This window comes from Atractosteus spatula, chromosome 11 (assembly GCF_055471065.1).
Source record: "Atractosteus spatula isolate fAtrSpa1 chromosome 11, fAtrSpa1.hap1, whole genome shotgun sequence".
Taxonomy (NCBI): domain Eukaryota; kingdom Metazoa; phylum Chordata; class Actinopteri; order Semionotiformes; family Lepisosteidae; genus Atractosteus; species Atractosteus spatula.
In genome coordinates this window covers 11740619-11758218 of record NC_142716.1, presented here as the reverse complement: position 1 = coordinate 11758218, position 17600 = coordinate 11740619, and the positions used below count along the sequence as shown (strand labels likewise).

The following is a 17600-nucleotide window of genomic DNA, read 5'->3' as shown; positions in this document are numbered from 1 at the left end:
TCAATTTGGCGTCTGAATGGGTTGTTATTCATAGGCGGAATATAGAAGGGGTGTTCATCAATCTCTATGTGTATTTATACTAAATTTTGGACATTTTCATAAAAAAAGTCAGAAAGCTGGTTTAGTATTAGTGAAGTCATCACAGTCCGATGGCTTACATTGCTCTTCGGAAAGTTGAACTTTTAAAATATAGCGATTATAGCGTCAGTTCTGAAATATTTTGCCTAAGGGTTGCACTGTTAAGAGTTATGACATCCTTTAATTAAGTTCAAGAGGTAACACAAGCACCTATGGATTACGGATACAAAAATAATTTAAATAATTATTACATAGAAATAGCAATGCTTAGTTTTGAATGAAACAATTAAATGTTAATTCCACGCATAAAAGTAAAAAGAAAGAAGAAAAACCATAATTCTGTTACAAAGCCTTCTCACACACTTGGAAGAAGCTTCCAAAACCTAAACGCTGCACTCTCTTCTTTCTTACTACTTTTCAGTATGGAATTAACCTCTAAATGTTCCTTTGTAACTCGTACTCTGACGCATCTCCCCGTGTCGACCCTAGCAGTTCAATATTAACAGTAAATTAAAAATCGAAATCGAACTGCCTACTTAAAACTCTATCCAAGTTACCCAAAGTATAACCCCTCTCTCTCTCAGAAAAAAAAAGATATTAGAGTCTGTACAAACCCTCTGTAACATTTTATTCTGAGATTCATATGAAATATTTGTAATTATTTAATTATTTAAAACAGGTGATGCTTTAAGTCATCATTACATTAATAATATCTGTCATTTCCGTAAGATAATACTATTAACACATCAAACACGAATTGTAGTCCACAGTACAGGTACAATACGCTTAGACTTTATAATTGATTTTCATTAGACTTATATGATTCCGTCTTCATCTGATATTTTACTCCATAATGCTTAGGAATTCTGTCATTTTGATGTAATCATAACCATAACCATAACATGACCTATCCACAACTACGCTCTTATTTAACATTATGTACTGTATACAAACAGTTCTCACTACACAGCAATGCACCCTATATATATATTCTGTCCCTTAAAAGTGAACTTGCGTACACTCGCTCTCATTTTCTTCTAAAATAACCTATACATTACACAATGTTTTATATGATCATAAAATTAAAGAATAAATCACTTTTTTTTTTTTACAAATTAGGCTAGAGTGCACATAATTTAGAATTTCCTGAACCGATATTCAAAATACTGAAATGTTTAAATATATACAGTATTTGGAAAACGCAGACAAGTCTCAGTCCACCGAGCAGCTGTTTTATTTTAATTAACACTGGGACTGAAAGAAACAAGGAACAACCCCCATCTACTGGCAGAATCCCTGCCATCTCTACTCCATCATATTTCCAGCCCTCAGTCACAGGGACACATTTTCACGTTGGAAAGCGTCTTAAAGCCAAGGTAAGCTAAAACTGCTCTTCCCTTAGTGTCTTTGGATTTAATTTCTTTGTTATGAGTACTCTATACACGACATGCACAGATCCAACATTGTGCTTCAATAGGAAAATCATTGTCAATATAACGTCAATAGATCGCTTCAGCAAAGAGCAAGCGACAGAGTCAAGAATATTCAGCCTTGACAGGTATATCTTCGAAAGACGGCACATTAACTAACGTGCCCTCTTTAATTTTCATTCTTTACGTGTTTTACACATTATGCCAGCTTTAAAAACGTACTGTATATTCAAGCCGGCACTTGAATCGGCGTACAATCAGCATGATCTAATTTGCGCATCTGTTCATTTATAGTACTATTTTAGTATATGGTATATGTACGATAATTGTCACTGAAAACGTAATTTAAGTGTTTACTTAAGTTGCAAAATAACACAGGAGTGGTTATGTATGAACGTCTATCACTATCAAATTCTACTGCATAATCTACAGTGCGAAGCAGAATCAAAATGTGAACCACAAATGATTTTTCTCCAGTAATGATACTGTGGTAAAAGGTGTCAAAACCAAATTTGTTTGTTTTTGTTTACTTGTTTGTTTGTCTTTTCGGTGCATTTTAAAGATTGAGTTTCTTGTTGTGAAATTAAAAATAACTTTCGTTTCCTCAAAAAACGCATTCGATGAGAGACACCTTGTTGTTTTATTATTGAATTATTCACACATTGTTAATGTTCCGTAATGAATCCGTTTCGTTTATATTCATTCACCATTATTAAAGATCACATACTGCAGGAAACTGAACAAATTTAACGTATAAGCAAACACAAAGATATAGGTACATACATATATGTGTAAAAAATGTGTGTCTTCTGATAGCGAAAGTTCTCAGCCCTGCTTAGCTGGTGGTCGGTGTGTGATGGCCTTACTGTTTTGCCCATGGCCGATTATTAGGAGATGTGAAGTTAGCAGCATTCAAATATTGTTTTCATAGCATACTACCGAAGGAAGTTCTATGGTTTAAAAATCTGAATCAATTAATTAAATATATAGAAATCATCTGAAGTAAGCGGCCGTGCTTGCTTTAATATGAATAGCATTAACTGACATCATTCTGTTGTACATAAAGGCAAGGTACTGTACAGTATACTGCAGAAGACCAGTGGGCGTAAAGTCAAATGAATTGGCTTAATTGGTAAGTTGCCTTTTTTGTGTGTTTTTACATTAGAAATGTTTTTTTATAGCCGTTATCTCTTTCCCGGGAGTTTTATAATGGAATGCCATTTGTGTTATTTTTTAAAGATAAAGACCACCTCTAAATAGTTACACCATAAAATTTTTTATTTGGATTTGGAAACATTATAGTTTCTTAAAGAATATCATTTACGATTTTCCATATGACTCTAAGTAGAATGCAATGTTTCCTCCATGCCCTGGATATAGCCGATGTCGTCTTCATCAGCTAGTGTACCGTTAACAGGAACTGACACAGCGAAAAGAATTGACTATGCAATTAACAGTAAATTCAGTTTGTCCAGTTTATTTTGGAGTGGTGCTACTGGAACTGCTTAATTATGTTTAATAGAGCCACAGCGTTGAGACAGATATGGAAACGTAACACTACTTAAAATGATTGGTATTGTCAAGTGTATCTACTGCACCTTCAGATTTGTATTGAACGTGAAGAAATCTATTAACAGGCAAAGCACATGGAGAGTACTTAGCTTTTTTTAAATACAAATTCTAAATTCTTATACAAAAAACAAAAAAATCCCTGTATCATTTCATATTAAATGTAAAGGAAATAAATTCATCCCGTTTTATTGTGTGGAAATGGAAAATAAACAGTGTAAGTAATTTAATATTAAACGTATACTGTTTTATACAGTACATATCAGGTGAGGTACTTGTAATTGGATGTGTTTGCCGTACTAAACAGAAAAGCAATGATGCCGCAAACAGCAAAAACGGTAAATGTCTGTAAATATAATTTATCTTGTTAAATTTTGCACGTCGGTGTTTTGCTGGCTAGTGCAAATCATAAAATGTTAATTTGATAAATAGCCACAGTAGTTGAACTATGTTTATTTACAATGATTTGGTCCGTCGAAATATTCCTCAGGAATTCTCGAAACACGTACTGTATTGTGTTCATCGCAATATTAATGGTCTCAGTTCTCAATCGAATCACAAAATCTAATGTAAGCAAAAAATTATTAGGCGTGTCATATTGTCATTACAAACACAGTCTTGAATAATTGGGAGCCCCATTGAGTGTATAATAGATAACAGTTTTATTTAAAGGGCATTGATTTTTTTTAAAAAACGGCTAATTGCATTACTTACAGTAAATAGCAGCCCTGCTGTCAGATTATAGCATGCCAAGAAAATAGCAAATCACAGTTTATTTCACTTGATTAGAATAATTTACACATGCAGTTCTGCCTTATGGACTAAATTATAGCTATATGGATATCAAGATATGGATGTGATTTGATTCATCATCAATCAGACGAGAAGTGTTAAATACTTGATTCATTATGTGCAAGCAATACACATAGAAACAACCCGTATGCATTGTTTTAAATCTTCGGATACAGAGTATACTTCATCTTTTAAGGTGTGGATAATACAGGAGTAGGGTTGTGGTAAAATCAAATATGAACAGAGGAGCGAAGCCTTCACTCAGGAATTGTATCAGATCCGCACAGGTGACAAATTCTATTCCTGATATTTGGTGGAACATTAGTTCTCAGATATGTAAATAAGATTCCATATAAATAATTAAAAATTAATGTGATATCCCAAATGCGTTCAATATGTGAGAAAGAATACTGGTATAAAAAGTGGCGCTAGTCTTAATATCATTTATATAATAACGTTATTTTTAAAACAGAATAATCTTGTGCAACACTTAGAAATGAAATTTAAGATATTAACATCAGAAATGGCCTTTCTAGTAAACCATTATATATTTTTGAAGGAAACAGTTTTGGAATATAATTGCAAAAGGACATACATTTTTTCCTGATAGGGTTCCGTAACATGATGGATGGAGCGCTAGGAAACCATTAGGAACGGTTGGAATATAATTAAAATAAAATACAAATATTTCCGCTTTGTAAGTTCATATTTTTTGTCAATTGTAAACTAAAACACAGTTATGCTACAAAGGGCGACACATCAATTTGATAATTTCGGAAAGTTTAATGACACTTTGCGCTTTGCTTAAAACAATGTTCAAGTCCATTTGGCGGCTTGTCGATGTCCACAATATTTGTTTTAAATTTCTGTTGTTTATAGCAAAACTACGTTGAACAAACGTTCACGGGCCTCATTTTAGACTTTTTTTTTATTTGAATGGTGAGTGAAAATTAAAAAGGTCATTTAAACTGCCATAATTTAATGAATGTTCTTGTTTAATTTTGCCCATTAAGAGAGGCACACAGAGTATAAAAGCATCCTGTATCTTTGTTTGACATTACTAATCTAAATAAACTAACATTTAACTACGTTTTTATTTAAATTTAATATTAATTGATTTACTGCGGCAGCAACACTGATATTGTATTAGAAGATGTAAAATGATGGACAGGTATTCATAGAAAACAGTTTTGTTCCCTTTCTTGCTCCTTCAGAAGTAATCGTATATGTTTTTAAAAAAATCTATTTAAAACACTATTAATGAAAAAAAAAGTTAATACCAATTCATTTTTCTCTCTGCCCGTGCTGCCTATCACCGGGGGTTTGAGAAGAGAATGACAGGTCTTTGTTGGTGAATAGAAATCACTGGCAATCCAGAGAGGGAGAACTCCTCCTACCAAATTATCCAAACTGGGCAGGCTTTTGCTCTGTTCACAAATAGGACACAGCTCTCAAATTCAGGCAGTCCCAATCTGACCTTCAAGCACTTGGAACCCTAAAGGAAATAAGGGACTGCAGAAAACAAAAACATCAACATTTGTTATTGCTGCTTGCCGCCAGCTCTAACTTTGGTTGCCTTATTATCTGGACTACACTTTGTGCAAGCTGTTATCAAAGAGTGGGAAGTGAGTCACTGCTGCGGTCTTTTCTTTTCCCAATCTTTTAATAACCGTTTGAGTTATACTTGCAAGAAAGTGAAGCTTAGCACCTGTGCGAATCTTTTGCTGTAGATATTTTCGGATGATCTGAGACTCTGGGGGTTGTATATGGAAGTTGTGGGGTGCAAGGCAGAAGAAAACACTTACACATTCCGATCATCAGCCATGCTTTTCCACGGAATCTCCGGGGATCACATTCAAGGAATCATGGAGGAGATGGAAAGGAGATCTAAAACTGAGTCTCGTCTGGCCAAAGGCGTTCAAATGAACGGAAGGGAGACGGTAAGGATTCTGTTCTCTGAATTAACAGCAGTTCCCTTTATTTTAAAAGACCCCCTTGGTACAAAAGGCAGTTATTAGCTGGGACTGTTAACGCGTTGGTTTATCTATTTTCACAGCGTAATAGGCCTTAATAACTAATTGAATCGAACAAATAGACATCAATTAACATAGAAAAAGGCGAGGGCTAGAGAGTCCACAAATATATATGTACTGAAAATGTTTAAAACACAGCTTGTTTTCAAATAGGAACAGCACATTGTTGTTAATATCAGCAATAACACATATATTGTTCTGTCGCAATGTACTTTCTATATACAGACGTGTTTTAAACATATATAGGCTATATCGTTGTATAATTATTCTTTTTTGACAAAAATGTATTGTCTCTACCAGGAAAACAATATGTTTTCTGCAATTTAATTGATTTAAAAAAATGATTTAATTCCCAGATTTGTAGTTTCATGTAAATCTGTTATAAAGCGACACGTGGATAACTGAATTTGCCCTAAGCTAATCCAAACAGTTCAGGTTTAAATACAAAACCTGGGTAACAATACATTTTACAGTTTGAAGGATACATCATTTGATGATGAAATGATACCTTATGTAGTCAACCAAGTCTATCTCTATGTACCCTTCAAAACTGAAAAGAAGAAAAATGGACAAAAGATTGTGTGAATTAAAATATAGCTCAAATCAGTTCCCTAAGGTAGGTCTCTGAAATTAAATTATGTAACACGTTTCAACGATATTATGATAAAAATACTACAACACAATACGTTTTTATTTTATTTATTCGTAAATTTAAACTAAAATAAACTAGTTTTGAACTCCTGATTATTGAATTCTTGAGCTTTAGTGTTACCAGAAGAAAATAAAAATGAACCTGTGCAATTAATCTAACCTGAAGCCGATTTATTTTAAAGATAAATCCGTATCTCTTGTACATGCCTATAAAGAGATATAAAGGTACATTAAACTTAGAATGAATATTCGTGTTTATTGTGTATACCACGCCCAGTGTGTTTTTCGTTTGGAACTGTTATATATTGAAAATCTGCCAAGACAAATTCTTTGTCACATTTTCCTAGAAGTAACATTACATCATGTTTATGTTCAGGTGAAGTGTATTAAACATTTGTTTAAACTTTTTAACTTTATGTGTTCTCCTAAAAGCTACAAACACAGGCCTACTGTGTTTTTTTTCCAATGTTAAGCACCGTAGATAATGCCAAAATATTTGTTCATTTATTATTTTTAAGGTTGTGATTACAGTATTTATTTAGAATAAATACAATTTAGCATATTCAATATATATCATTTGTAATATCATATAGATGGAAATACACCGTTTCAGACAGTTCATATTGTTTTCATGCATAAAATTGTCTAATTAATTACAACTATACAAATTGAATTGCTTGTCGCGGTTTTACAGAGTATGCCCTCCATGAGTCCGGAGAAGCCTGCCTTGTGCGCTGGTTGTGGCGGCAAAATCTCGGACAGATACTATTTACTCGCAGTGGACAAGCAGTGGCACCTGAGGTGTCTTAAATGCTGTGAATGTAAACTCGCCCTTGAATCAGAACTCACCTGTTTCGCAAAGGATGGCAGCATTTACTGCAAAGAGGATTACTACAGGTAAGAATATTCTGGATTTCAATTTGAATCCTTAAGGAAAGTCACTAAAGTCGTGTCTTTAACTTTACTTTCCAAATGATAGACGTTTCAAGACCTAAAATGAATCTAATGGGCAATTAGTCTAATATTCTATCTTTATAAAGCATATGAGTAAGTTATTTTTATTACATTTTTCTTTCAAACCTTAGAAAAAAATGATTTGATTTTCATAGGGCTGCTTAAATATGGTTAAGTGTTTATACGTTTTTTTCATTACCTCTAAACACGATTCTTACTAGCTGTTGCATGCAACATTTTGCTCTAACTTAAGAATATACACATTTTAAACTATATAGTATAATGCGCGTGAAAACACATTTTCAAACACCTAACAATTAATATTCCAACAGTTTTAGTTTACTTGATGCCCAAATGTAAAAAAAAAAATATTGTAGGCCTACAGAAACTGTTTCATATTAAAAGAGTTCTAAGTGTATTTTGCGGAGCAGAAAAAAAACAACTTCATAGCCGGTTCCCTACAGTGGCCTTCTTCGCGTTCCTTGATCGGTCGGACAATACATTTTTGCGAGTCTGAATAATTTTGGATTGCAAATAAAAACTAAGCAAGTTTCAACATGAAGCATTGTATAACTCAAGATTCCACCTAAATTATTGATAATTTAAGTCCTTGCAAAACATCAACTGATAATTTCAATTTCATAAAAGCAATGTCTGAAAAAAGTATTTCTTGAATACTAATTACTATATACCGTTGACTTAAGCTATGCCCACAGCATAATGTGACTTGTAGCTTTATATTTTTCAAGAATTGACACATACAATTAAGGGAAGTCTCCAATCAGTCCAACTACTCCCTTACATGTATGATCTACCTCAGAAAAGTACCGTCTTTTCCAAACAATAAACTGGTTGTTTTTATTTTCCTATCAGGAATGATGCACGATACGTGTCGACGTATTACTTTAAAGAATGTTTGCTGTTTCAGAAGGTTCTCCGTGCAGAGATGTGCCCGCTGCCACCTTGGTATCTCGGCTTCGGAAATGGTGATGCGCGCCAGGGACTCGGTCTATCACTTGAGCTGCTTCACGTGTACAACTTGCAACAAGACCCTAACCACGGGAGACCATTTTGGTATGAAAGACAGCCTCGTGTACTGCAGGGTCCACTTCGAAACCCTTCTACAGGGAGAATACCACCCCCAGTTAAACTACACCGAATTAGCTGCCAAAAGTGGGGGGTTGGCATTGCCTTACTTCAACGGCACTGGTACGGTCCAGAAGGGGAGGCCTCGGAAGAGAAAGAATCCAGCGATAGGTGTAGACATTGCCAGTTACAACTCAGGTAAGTACTCTTCACCTTCAATATGGCCCTAAAATATTACAAAATATAAGATCGAACTACACATTTGTTGAAATCTTATTCTTTATCTCTCCCCACCCCCCACCTCACTTCTGTGCTGTGATTAAGTCATTCAAAATACTTGCTTAATTACCAGAGTAGCTAGACGGTTTTTAGACATGTAATCGAGGAGAATAATTAAAATCTACACTCGATATTTGCCACTATATACAGTATGTACTTGCTAATGAAACTATTCCTTATTAATACGCAACATTCACACGGGCTAAAGGATTCTCTAACAAGTAACAAGTCACATTTCTCTGGGCAATTATTTCAAAATAACTAAGCACAATTGATCATTATTGATTCTTTAATTTAACAGTCCCGCCCCATTAAAAACAGGGGGTAGCTGATTGGGGTGAATTGGTCACCTACAGGTTAACGGCTCAGAACCCTGGAAATATTGAGGTATTAGACACAACCTACAGTATAAATCCTTTTTTTTTATTAAAGGCTCTTGGATTACAAAATTTTATTAGTTTTTTTTTAATTAAATACAGCAAAGGCTCTTTTCTCCAAGAAATCGAAACCAAAACAGCGTATACCTTCAAAGTTTTATTTGTGAATTATTTACAAAAAATACGAAGATGGAATTGCCAAAAAAAGTAATTTGCTAAGATACATAAAGATTGAACTCACAAGGCTTGACTCTTAACCCCTTTGATTCAGCAGGTATGAATCATATCAGTTAATGAGCTCTCTGCTTTGATACTAATGACAATTATTATTATACTGTACTCGAAATACTTTAATGCTTTGGAATCTACGTACCTTTGAAGCTATAATTCACACACTGCGTTTTTTTCTGGAACCATTTTTGCAATTATCTTTTGCTTGAAGAAGTTTGGCTTTGTGTGCCAAGTTTTAGCTGTTGTTCGTGAATGGGGTGGAATAAGGGTAATCTGCGAGTTAATTGTTCTCTGTTAATTGAAGATGACGTAGGAATCCCCAGCTTCCAACCAGCTTTTAATCACTTCTTAGAAGGTCAATTCAGTTCTCGGGAACCACTACACCGACTCCATTAATTTAGCACGGGAACTGGAGAGCAACGGATTGGGCCTAAAATGAATGCAACTTAAAAAAATAGATTTTCTGTTTGCATTGCTTTTAATTGTTTTTCTTTCCAAGCAATATTAAACTGCATAGCGGTATAATATTATTTCAAACATTAGTATGAACTACAAAAGCAATAATAAAAAAACGATTTTGCTTGCGGTTTTAGGAAATAAGAGAGGCAAAAAGCCAATGTAAATGTATCTAAATGTGCAGTATATTTTATTTAATGAGGGAATTATATTCGCAGAAGATGTACATTCACCTTTCATTAAAGTACATAGCCAATTACTGTAGACTACAGACCTATATTAGCATGACATATTTATGATTACGTAAGCAGCCATACCATTTTTTTATTTTAAAGTCAAGATACTTTAACATGAATTGAAAATAAAAGGTTGGTTGATGTTTTAGTCCCAAGGCTTAAAATCCATTAAGGCATTTTTATTTTCATTTTGATTTACGATATTTTAACCAATATTTTTATTTTAAATAGAAAACAATAGGCAGGCTCATTGTTACAGTATATTGTATATGCACACACTGGCGCAGAGAAAAATAATAGACATTTAAGTTACAATTTCAGAGTGAGAAAAAAAATCCTTTGCACGTCCTTAATAATCTATCATTATGACCTGCGTTTGGACGTTTTACAGTGTAAAAACATTGTCCTAAGAAATGATATGATTATGTTTTGTTTCCAAACAATTCGAAATCTTGAGCAAAATATTTGTGCATTTTACAAAAAGATCTATTTTAAATCATGCAACAAGCCTGTTTTGTTTTCAGCCTCTGTTATTCTTCAAGGGATGTTAAATAATACAGTAGGGTTGTTTTTATCCTAAAATCCCCAAACTCGTGACAGATTATTGTTAATAAGGGTGTTAGGTTTTTACATGATGATACAGGGACCCCTGGTGGTCATTTTATGGATTAAAATAACTGAACAATAGCAAAACTGCTAAACAATTTAAGAATATCTCATTTAAGGTACCTAAACCTAAATCTCGCAGTAGAGAATTCGGGAGTTTTTTCATTAATGCAATCTCTTCCTTAAATTATTCCTCAATGTGCCTACACTATATCTCGTAATCATGGCATCTAGAATATCAGGCAAAATAATAACAATGTAGACAGTTCTACGTGTGTATATGTCTGCGCCTACCCCAAAATGTTTTCCGCCTGGCACTACTTGCCGAGAATTTAATTTAAATGGTCAGTTTTTCACTTCCTAGTCATTTTTTAATTATTTAATCATTTTTTAATTATGCAGCAAAATATCGTTGACAATGCATTTGAACCTTGTTAAAAAATAATCAATTCAAATAACCTGATGCTCGTTGTGATTAAATGAGTTAATATAATACCAAGGCTACTGTAGCTTCCGGAAAGAACTAATTCTTAATTTAACAAAATCATGATTCCCGCTGAAAGTGAAAACGGATTCATCCGTTCGTTTTCAACAGCCGCTTGGTCTAACAGAAGGTCTCGGTGCCTACTCACAAACAATGGGCGCACAGCATGATACACCCTGGACTGGACGCAGTCCATCACAGGACACACACATTGACTCACACGCTCGCCTGCGGAGCAGAAGTTAGAGTCGTCAGTTAGGCGAATTCGCAGACTCGCCACAGAGGGTATCCCGGGCCAAAATCGAATTAGGACCCAAGAACTGTGCTAAATTATCATCATCTTATTATTGTTGTGATGTTGTTTTTTTACACTTATAACTGTAATAATCATTCTGAATAGTATACAGTTTACCAGGGAAACAGCTAGCAGGATTTTCCCTGTCTTACTCATGAGATAAGAAAAGCACAGAAAAATTGGCTGTGTAGCTGGTCAGTATTTTGCTTTAGTTTAGAAGTTAAAATCTCAGCCATTAATAACTGTAAAGTGCGCTTTAGACAAATTGGAAGGTTCTAAAGAACAAATAATTAGACTCACTTAACCTAATGTGACCTGTTTTTCCTTCTTCACTCTCACTAAATATCCATTTCATGCATTCAATATATGCATTATTTTATTAACGTTTCCCAGCAATTGTATTACTGTTCTATTCTTTTGTGAGATGCGTAGTCCCTAGTCATATTGATAACCAGAAACCAGTGGTAGTTTTCTCACTGTGAGTAAATAAATCAATAACAGACTTACTTACTTGAGTTTACAAGGCCTCATCCTGAGGAAAGCAATAACTTAACCGAACTTCAGCTTAACTGAGAATTTCATAATTCAATGCAGCTAAAAGATAAGAGTACAGTATGACAATACACAACATTTCATATCAACTGAAAATAATTCCATCAATTATGAAATTTGTGCATTATAACCCATATTAACCTGAAAAAAAGACCAACAATTTTTAGTGACACGAGACTTTAATTTCCATCTTACTAAAGACACCAATATGTAGTTGGCAGACCACAATAATTATCTTGCGAATGGCATAATCTTGTTTATTATTTGGCTTGTTTATGAAAAAAAAACGCATTTATCAATATTTTAGGTTAGAGCCGCACTGGTAAACTATGGTAAATCCGATTTGTTGTGATTTCAGATTTTACGCAAATCATTTTGAAAAGATTTAATTTTGGAAATGTTTTGGGGTACATTTTGTTTAGCGTTTAAGGAGTTCATCCTTTTCTAGCTTTCAGGCTTTAGCCCAAAAGGACTGAAAACAAATTTTAATCCTTTAAATGCATCTCTTTTTACTTTATGTAGCATCCAGATGTTTTGGAATCATGCCTTTTATAGTGTTGGCATTTGGGTTTTTGGAGTGCATACTGTTGTGGTTCCTGTTACCACCAAGGATCCAGACTGATTTTATTGTAATTTTAGAGAACGGATCTTGCAATAAAACAATATACAGCTGTATAAGTGAACATTGTCTGGCACAGTAAAAATCTCTTAGAAATACACTTTTAAACCTAACTAAAAATGCAGAAGCACACCAAATAACCAAATATGTAGACAAAAATTAATGCTTCATAATAGTCCTGATTCCAAATCAGTTATAAAGGGAAATCCAGAGACTGGGAAAACAATATCTGTTGTTAATACTGCATGGGTTGATGGTTTCAATTCAATACAGCAGAATTTAGTGAGAGCCAACCACTCGCTTTGTGATTACTGACAGTTTTTTTTAAAACATTTTTGTGTTTAGGTTGTAATGAAAATGATGCAGATCACTTGGACCGGGACCAGCAGTCTTACCCTCCCTCTCAGAAGACCAAGCGTATGCGTACGTCTTTCAAACATCACCAGCTCCGCACCATGAAGTCATACTTCGCTATCAACCACAACCCTGATGCTAAAGACCTAAAGCAGCTTGCTCAGAAAACTGGGCTTACCAAAAGAGTTCTCCAGGTAAGCATGAATTTAATTGGTCTCTTCCTTGTCCTTTCTTAGAATCCTCTGTTTAGCTGCTGTCATATTTTTTTTCTTTTTAACTCATCTTATTTTTTGTTGATCTGTTTATTGTTTTATATCAGGACTTGTTCTATTGGTTTTCAGGTTACGGTTTATACAACCAGGAGAAAGAAAGCACTACACTGAAAAGCTTTAGTCGGTAGACATGTTTCATCCACTGCTTTACTCCTACTTCTCTGTAAAGTGAAAGGTTAAGCTATTTTGTAATAAGGCTTAGTTTGGCTGTACCCTTAGTAACCCATATATTAATATGAATAAAGTCCATAATGTTCTTAATATTGAGGAAGAATTTAATCACAAATTGAAATTCACAATGACTGTTTTTATGTCAATACATGTATGTGTATATGTATCTATATATACACATGCACAAATTTATTTTTGGTGGATGCAACATTCTGCTTCCAGGTGGTCTTTATTACTATTTGGTTATTGGTTGTTAAGGATAAAAGAAAAGTTGTGTCAACATCAGCACCCCAGTTCTTAATGTAACTTAAACTTCTTATTGTCATCTCCTCTTTTTTCTCATATTACAATCTGTAGCAAGTAAAACTGTGGTGTTTAATAACATACAAACATATTGCGTTATTTAAAAAAAAAAAGCAAAGTAGAACAAACAAGCAGAAAAGAAAAGTAAAGAAATCAATTGGGATTGGTTTGCAGGTTTGGTTCCAAAACGCAAGAGCCAAATTCAGAAGGAACGTTTTGCGACAGGAGAATGGGGGTGTTGATAAAGCTGATGGCACGTCACTTCCTCCTCCGCCCTCGTCAGACAGCGGCGCACTAACTCCACCCAGCACAGCGACCACATTAACAGACCTGACCAATCCCTCTATCACTGTAGTGACTTCAGTGACCTCTAGTCTGGACAGCCACGAATCTGGGAGTCCCTCACAAACTACCTTAACAAACCTTTTCTAACATTTTTTTTACAAGACATTTTAACAACCAGAGACAGATCTTGGGAGAGCAAACAAACACAAATCTTGGTGTGTAGCATTTGCAACCACTTGGCAGCTGAGTTTCATAGTCAGTGTATGCAGATTTTTCTTTTTGGTCTCGAGAAATTCGAATGTGCAGCGTTCTAGATAATTATGTAAAAAAAAAATTCACATCTGAATTTTTGAAGAGCAAAACTAGCAAAAAACTGTTGAAATTCAATATTTATGTCTATTATTTTAATGGCAAACAATTATTAAATTATACTTTTGACAATAAACATCAACATTTAAAATTTACACATTTCCTTTGATTTAAAAACTTCACAAATCTGTATTTTTTCATGCCTAGCATTAAATAATTTTGTATTTATTTAAGCTTGCCCAGTAAAATGTCCCTATGTATGCACCACACTGTACTTTCCCTTCCTGAAGGATATCTTTAATATATGCTTTATGGAAATGTGTAAATATTTATTTGTAAGATGTTTAGTAAAATATAATTCATAAGTCATTACATACTGTCTTTCTTTTTGTTCATAATTATCCTTATTTTTATTGGGTTTACTGGATTTACTCCAGTCATTTTGGGACTGTAAGAAAACAGAGAACCTCTAGATTATTGACTAAATATTTATGTTATCATTTTTTAAAATGTAAAAGTTAGCACTAGGTAAAATGGTAAAGCAAAAGGTCCTACACAAATCGCCACAGTATTTTAAAATGATATAACACGGAATCTAAAATCGAACTTCAAATGCTTCTAAACTCAAAGCCAGGTGGATGCTGACCTCAGAATATGTTTTGTTTTAGCGTAAAGCTAAACTGTAGCAGGAAGCTAACAGAATTATTGAGATCTGTACAGTGGTAATTGTTCAACAGGCAAACCTGATACATTGAATGAGATGTGTTTCAGTGTTTTAGTTATAAACACTGAAAAAAAAATCAGAAGAGTTTTGTTCTGAATTTAAACAGGCAAGGGGTGGCGAGTGTTTTAGTTGATTGTTTTAATAGAGCACTTTTACCAATCTTCAGGCCTCATTACTTAAAATGTAACATGGGAAAATCTAAGTTCAGATTTCCAGTAGACTTAGTCTTAAGTACAATTGCACAGTGACACTATACTGCCCAATAGAAAGTGCATTATTATATATGTTGCTCAGGGTGTTAGTTTAAAAACGTGTAAAAACGACGCATGGGTTAGCTACAGAGACATACGGAGTAGAGCTGAAAATGTATTAAAAAGTAATTTGATAACTGTAACATTTTGAATGAGCCAGTTGAAAAAAATTCATACGCATCTTATCTTTTGAACATCATTTATTATTTTCTTTATGGACATTTGCCACTGAACAGACCAAAAACATGTTTCTTCTGGCTGAAAGCTAAGGAAAGTCCTTGCTGGTATTAAGAACATTTCATTGAAAGTGTCAAAATTTGTTCTTTAATAGAACAAAAGTGGTACTATAGATCTACTTTATAAAGTAGATGCCTAACTCAGTTCTATAATGTGCCTTATGCTATAACTTGGGAGAAAGTTTGTGAAATTCAGGATATATGTGTTGTTTGTTAACTGATTCACATCCTTTTAACGCCTCACTAGTTTTGTACTGTTTTACATTGATTTCTGATTTCTGAAGATCTTTTTATGGTGTATCCTGTTAAAAGGGGACAGAGATGTCATAGAAAGCAGTTGTGCACTCTTTCAGCTATAGTTGGTAAATCCAAGAATCTTATATATTGATCTTCGTGTTAATAGTACAGTAAGTGGTCTAACAAGATTGTCCATGTTTCTTTGTTTCCTGATAAAGATGGTGTATAGAAACTATTTCCCCTTAAATATTTATGGACCAAACGGTTGTTATATATCTGATTAAATTTGTGTGAATAAAATACTTTGCTTTAAATGAGTTTTATTTTATTATATTAAAATTGAATGTGTTGTTTCTACATTTTTCTCAAAAAATGAAAATTAATTTTTACAGGATTTCTTTTCAGTGACAACAACAGATTGAATATGATTCAGTGATGAATGCACAGTGAAAACTGTTTTCTACCTTTTTTTCTTCTTTATTTTCATTAGTATATTTATTATTTCAAAGTAATGCCCCATGGATTTGCAAATAAAAACCCTGTAGCAAATCATTACCAAAATATCTGTAGGATTATTTTTTAATGCATGAATATGGCTGCCTTTATTAAATGACACCACATAAATTCTGGAGAGCATAGAGAGATATTTTATTACAAATAACGTTAAGTAAAAACAAATGCAGACCCCTAAAATCCAGGTTGCTCTGTAGTTTAATAAATTGTTACTCTATGATTTCTTTCAGGGAGAACAAATCTTGGGGCATTACAGCCACACTTCCCGACGTTTGAAAATTCCCTAAAGTATAAAAAGAAGGGGGAAAACTTTGATCGGAATTCCTCACCATTGAAGACAAAGACAATATTAGGATACGATAATTGCATATTTAAAATCTTTGAGCCAAAAATGTAAAACAGACTTTAAAACCATTTCCTGAATGTTTGAACCTACGGAGGACAACCACTGTATTTGAGCTGTTATTATATAACTGTAAAAACAAGACATCACATTTTTCTTTGTATTGGAATGAAATTCACATCATTGGAAACATTGTATAAATATATATATATTTAACAGAGCAACCTGTTTTTTTCCAGCTGGGGTAACTGCCTGATTCAAAGAAAGCAAATATTCAATAATAAAAAAGAAAACAAAAACAAAATAATATTCTGACATGAATACTTGTATAAAGCCAGACACATCTATTCCATCAGCTTGCTGAAAGTATTTGTCATAAATGTCATTTTTGTAAAACATGCCTCCTTGAAATTTAGTGGCAGAATGTCCTTCACACATGAGCTGAACAAGAAGACTGCAGAGATTGTGCTTTGGCATCCGGCTGTAGTAAAAAAAAAAGTTAAATAGATAAAGAAGACTCACATTTTGCATGCACTTTTACATCTTGTTAACATTTCCTAAGATGTGTACATTTCTGTTTGATGCACTCTTTTTTGATGTCAACTGTAAAATAAACCTTAAACTGAAATTGCTTTCTTGATGCCAGTACATTAGAATGGATTAAAAGAATTATTTGTCATTTAGATAAATGGTCAGATACAGAGATATACTGTACGTATTAACCTCATTCATCAGTGCTTGGCATCTATCATGCTACTTTAACTATATATGCTGCTGTGCCATAGGACTGTGTGGATTATAAACAAACCTTTAGGACATTACAGTTCTCCATAAGACCATCATTTTCTTGAACTTTGCCAAATAATAAGAGAAA

The 17600-nt window shown here is 33.7% G+C and overlaps 1 protein-coding gene across 3 annotated transcripts; it reads left to right on the top strand.

The window, feature by feature from the left end:
• The first annotated feature begins 1412 nt into the window (after positions 1-1412).
• Positions 1413-17358, top strand: lhx9 (LIM homeobox 9). 3 transcript variants are annotated; one of them, XM_088927042.1, is made up of 7 exons: positions 1413-1454; positions 2575-2640; positions 5600-5809; positions 7248-7450; positions 8436-8791; positions 13074-13276; positions 16614-17358. In XM_088927042.1, exons 3-7 carry the CDS (start codon positions 5636-5638, stop codon positions 16668-16670), a joined length of 993 nt encoding a protein of 330 aa, XP_088783168.1. In that variant the 5' UTR covers positions 1413-1454; positions 2575-2640; positions 5600-5635; the 3' UTR covers positions 16671-17358. The 3 variants fall into 3 exon arrangements, with proteins under 3 accessions (XP_088783168.1, XP_088783169.1, XP_088783170.1); XM_088927043.1 differs by lacking the exon at positions 1413-1454 and adding an exon at positions 1617-1636; XM_088927044.1 differs by lacking the exons at positions 1413-1454; positions 2575-2640; positions 16614-17358 and adding an exon at positions 14003-14298 and having other exon boundaries at positions 5333-5809.
• Positions 17359-17600: the final 242 nt, after the last annotated feature.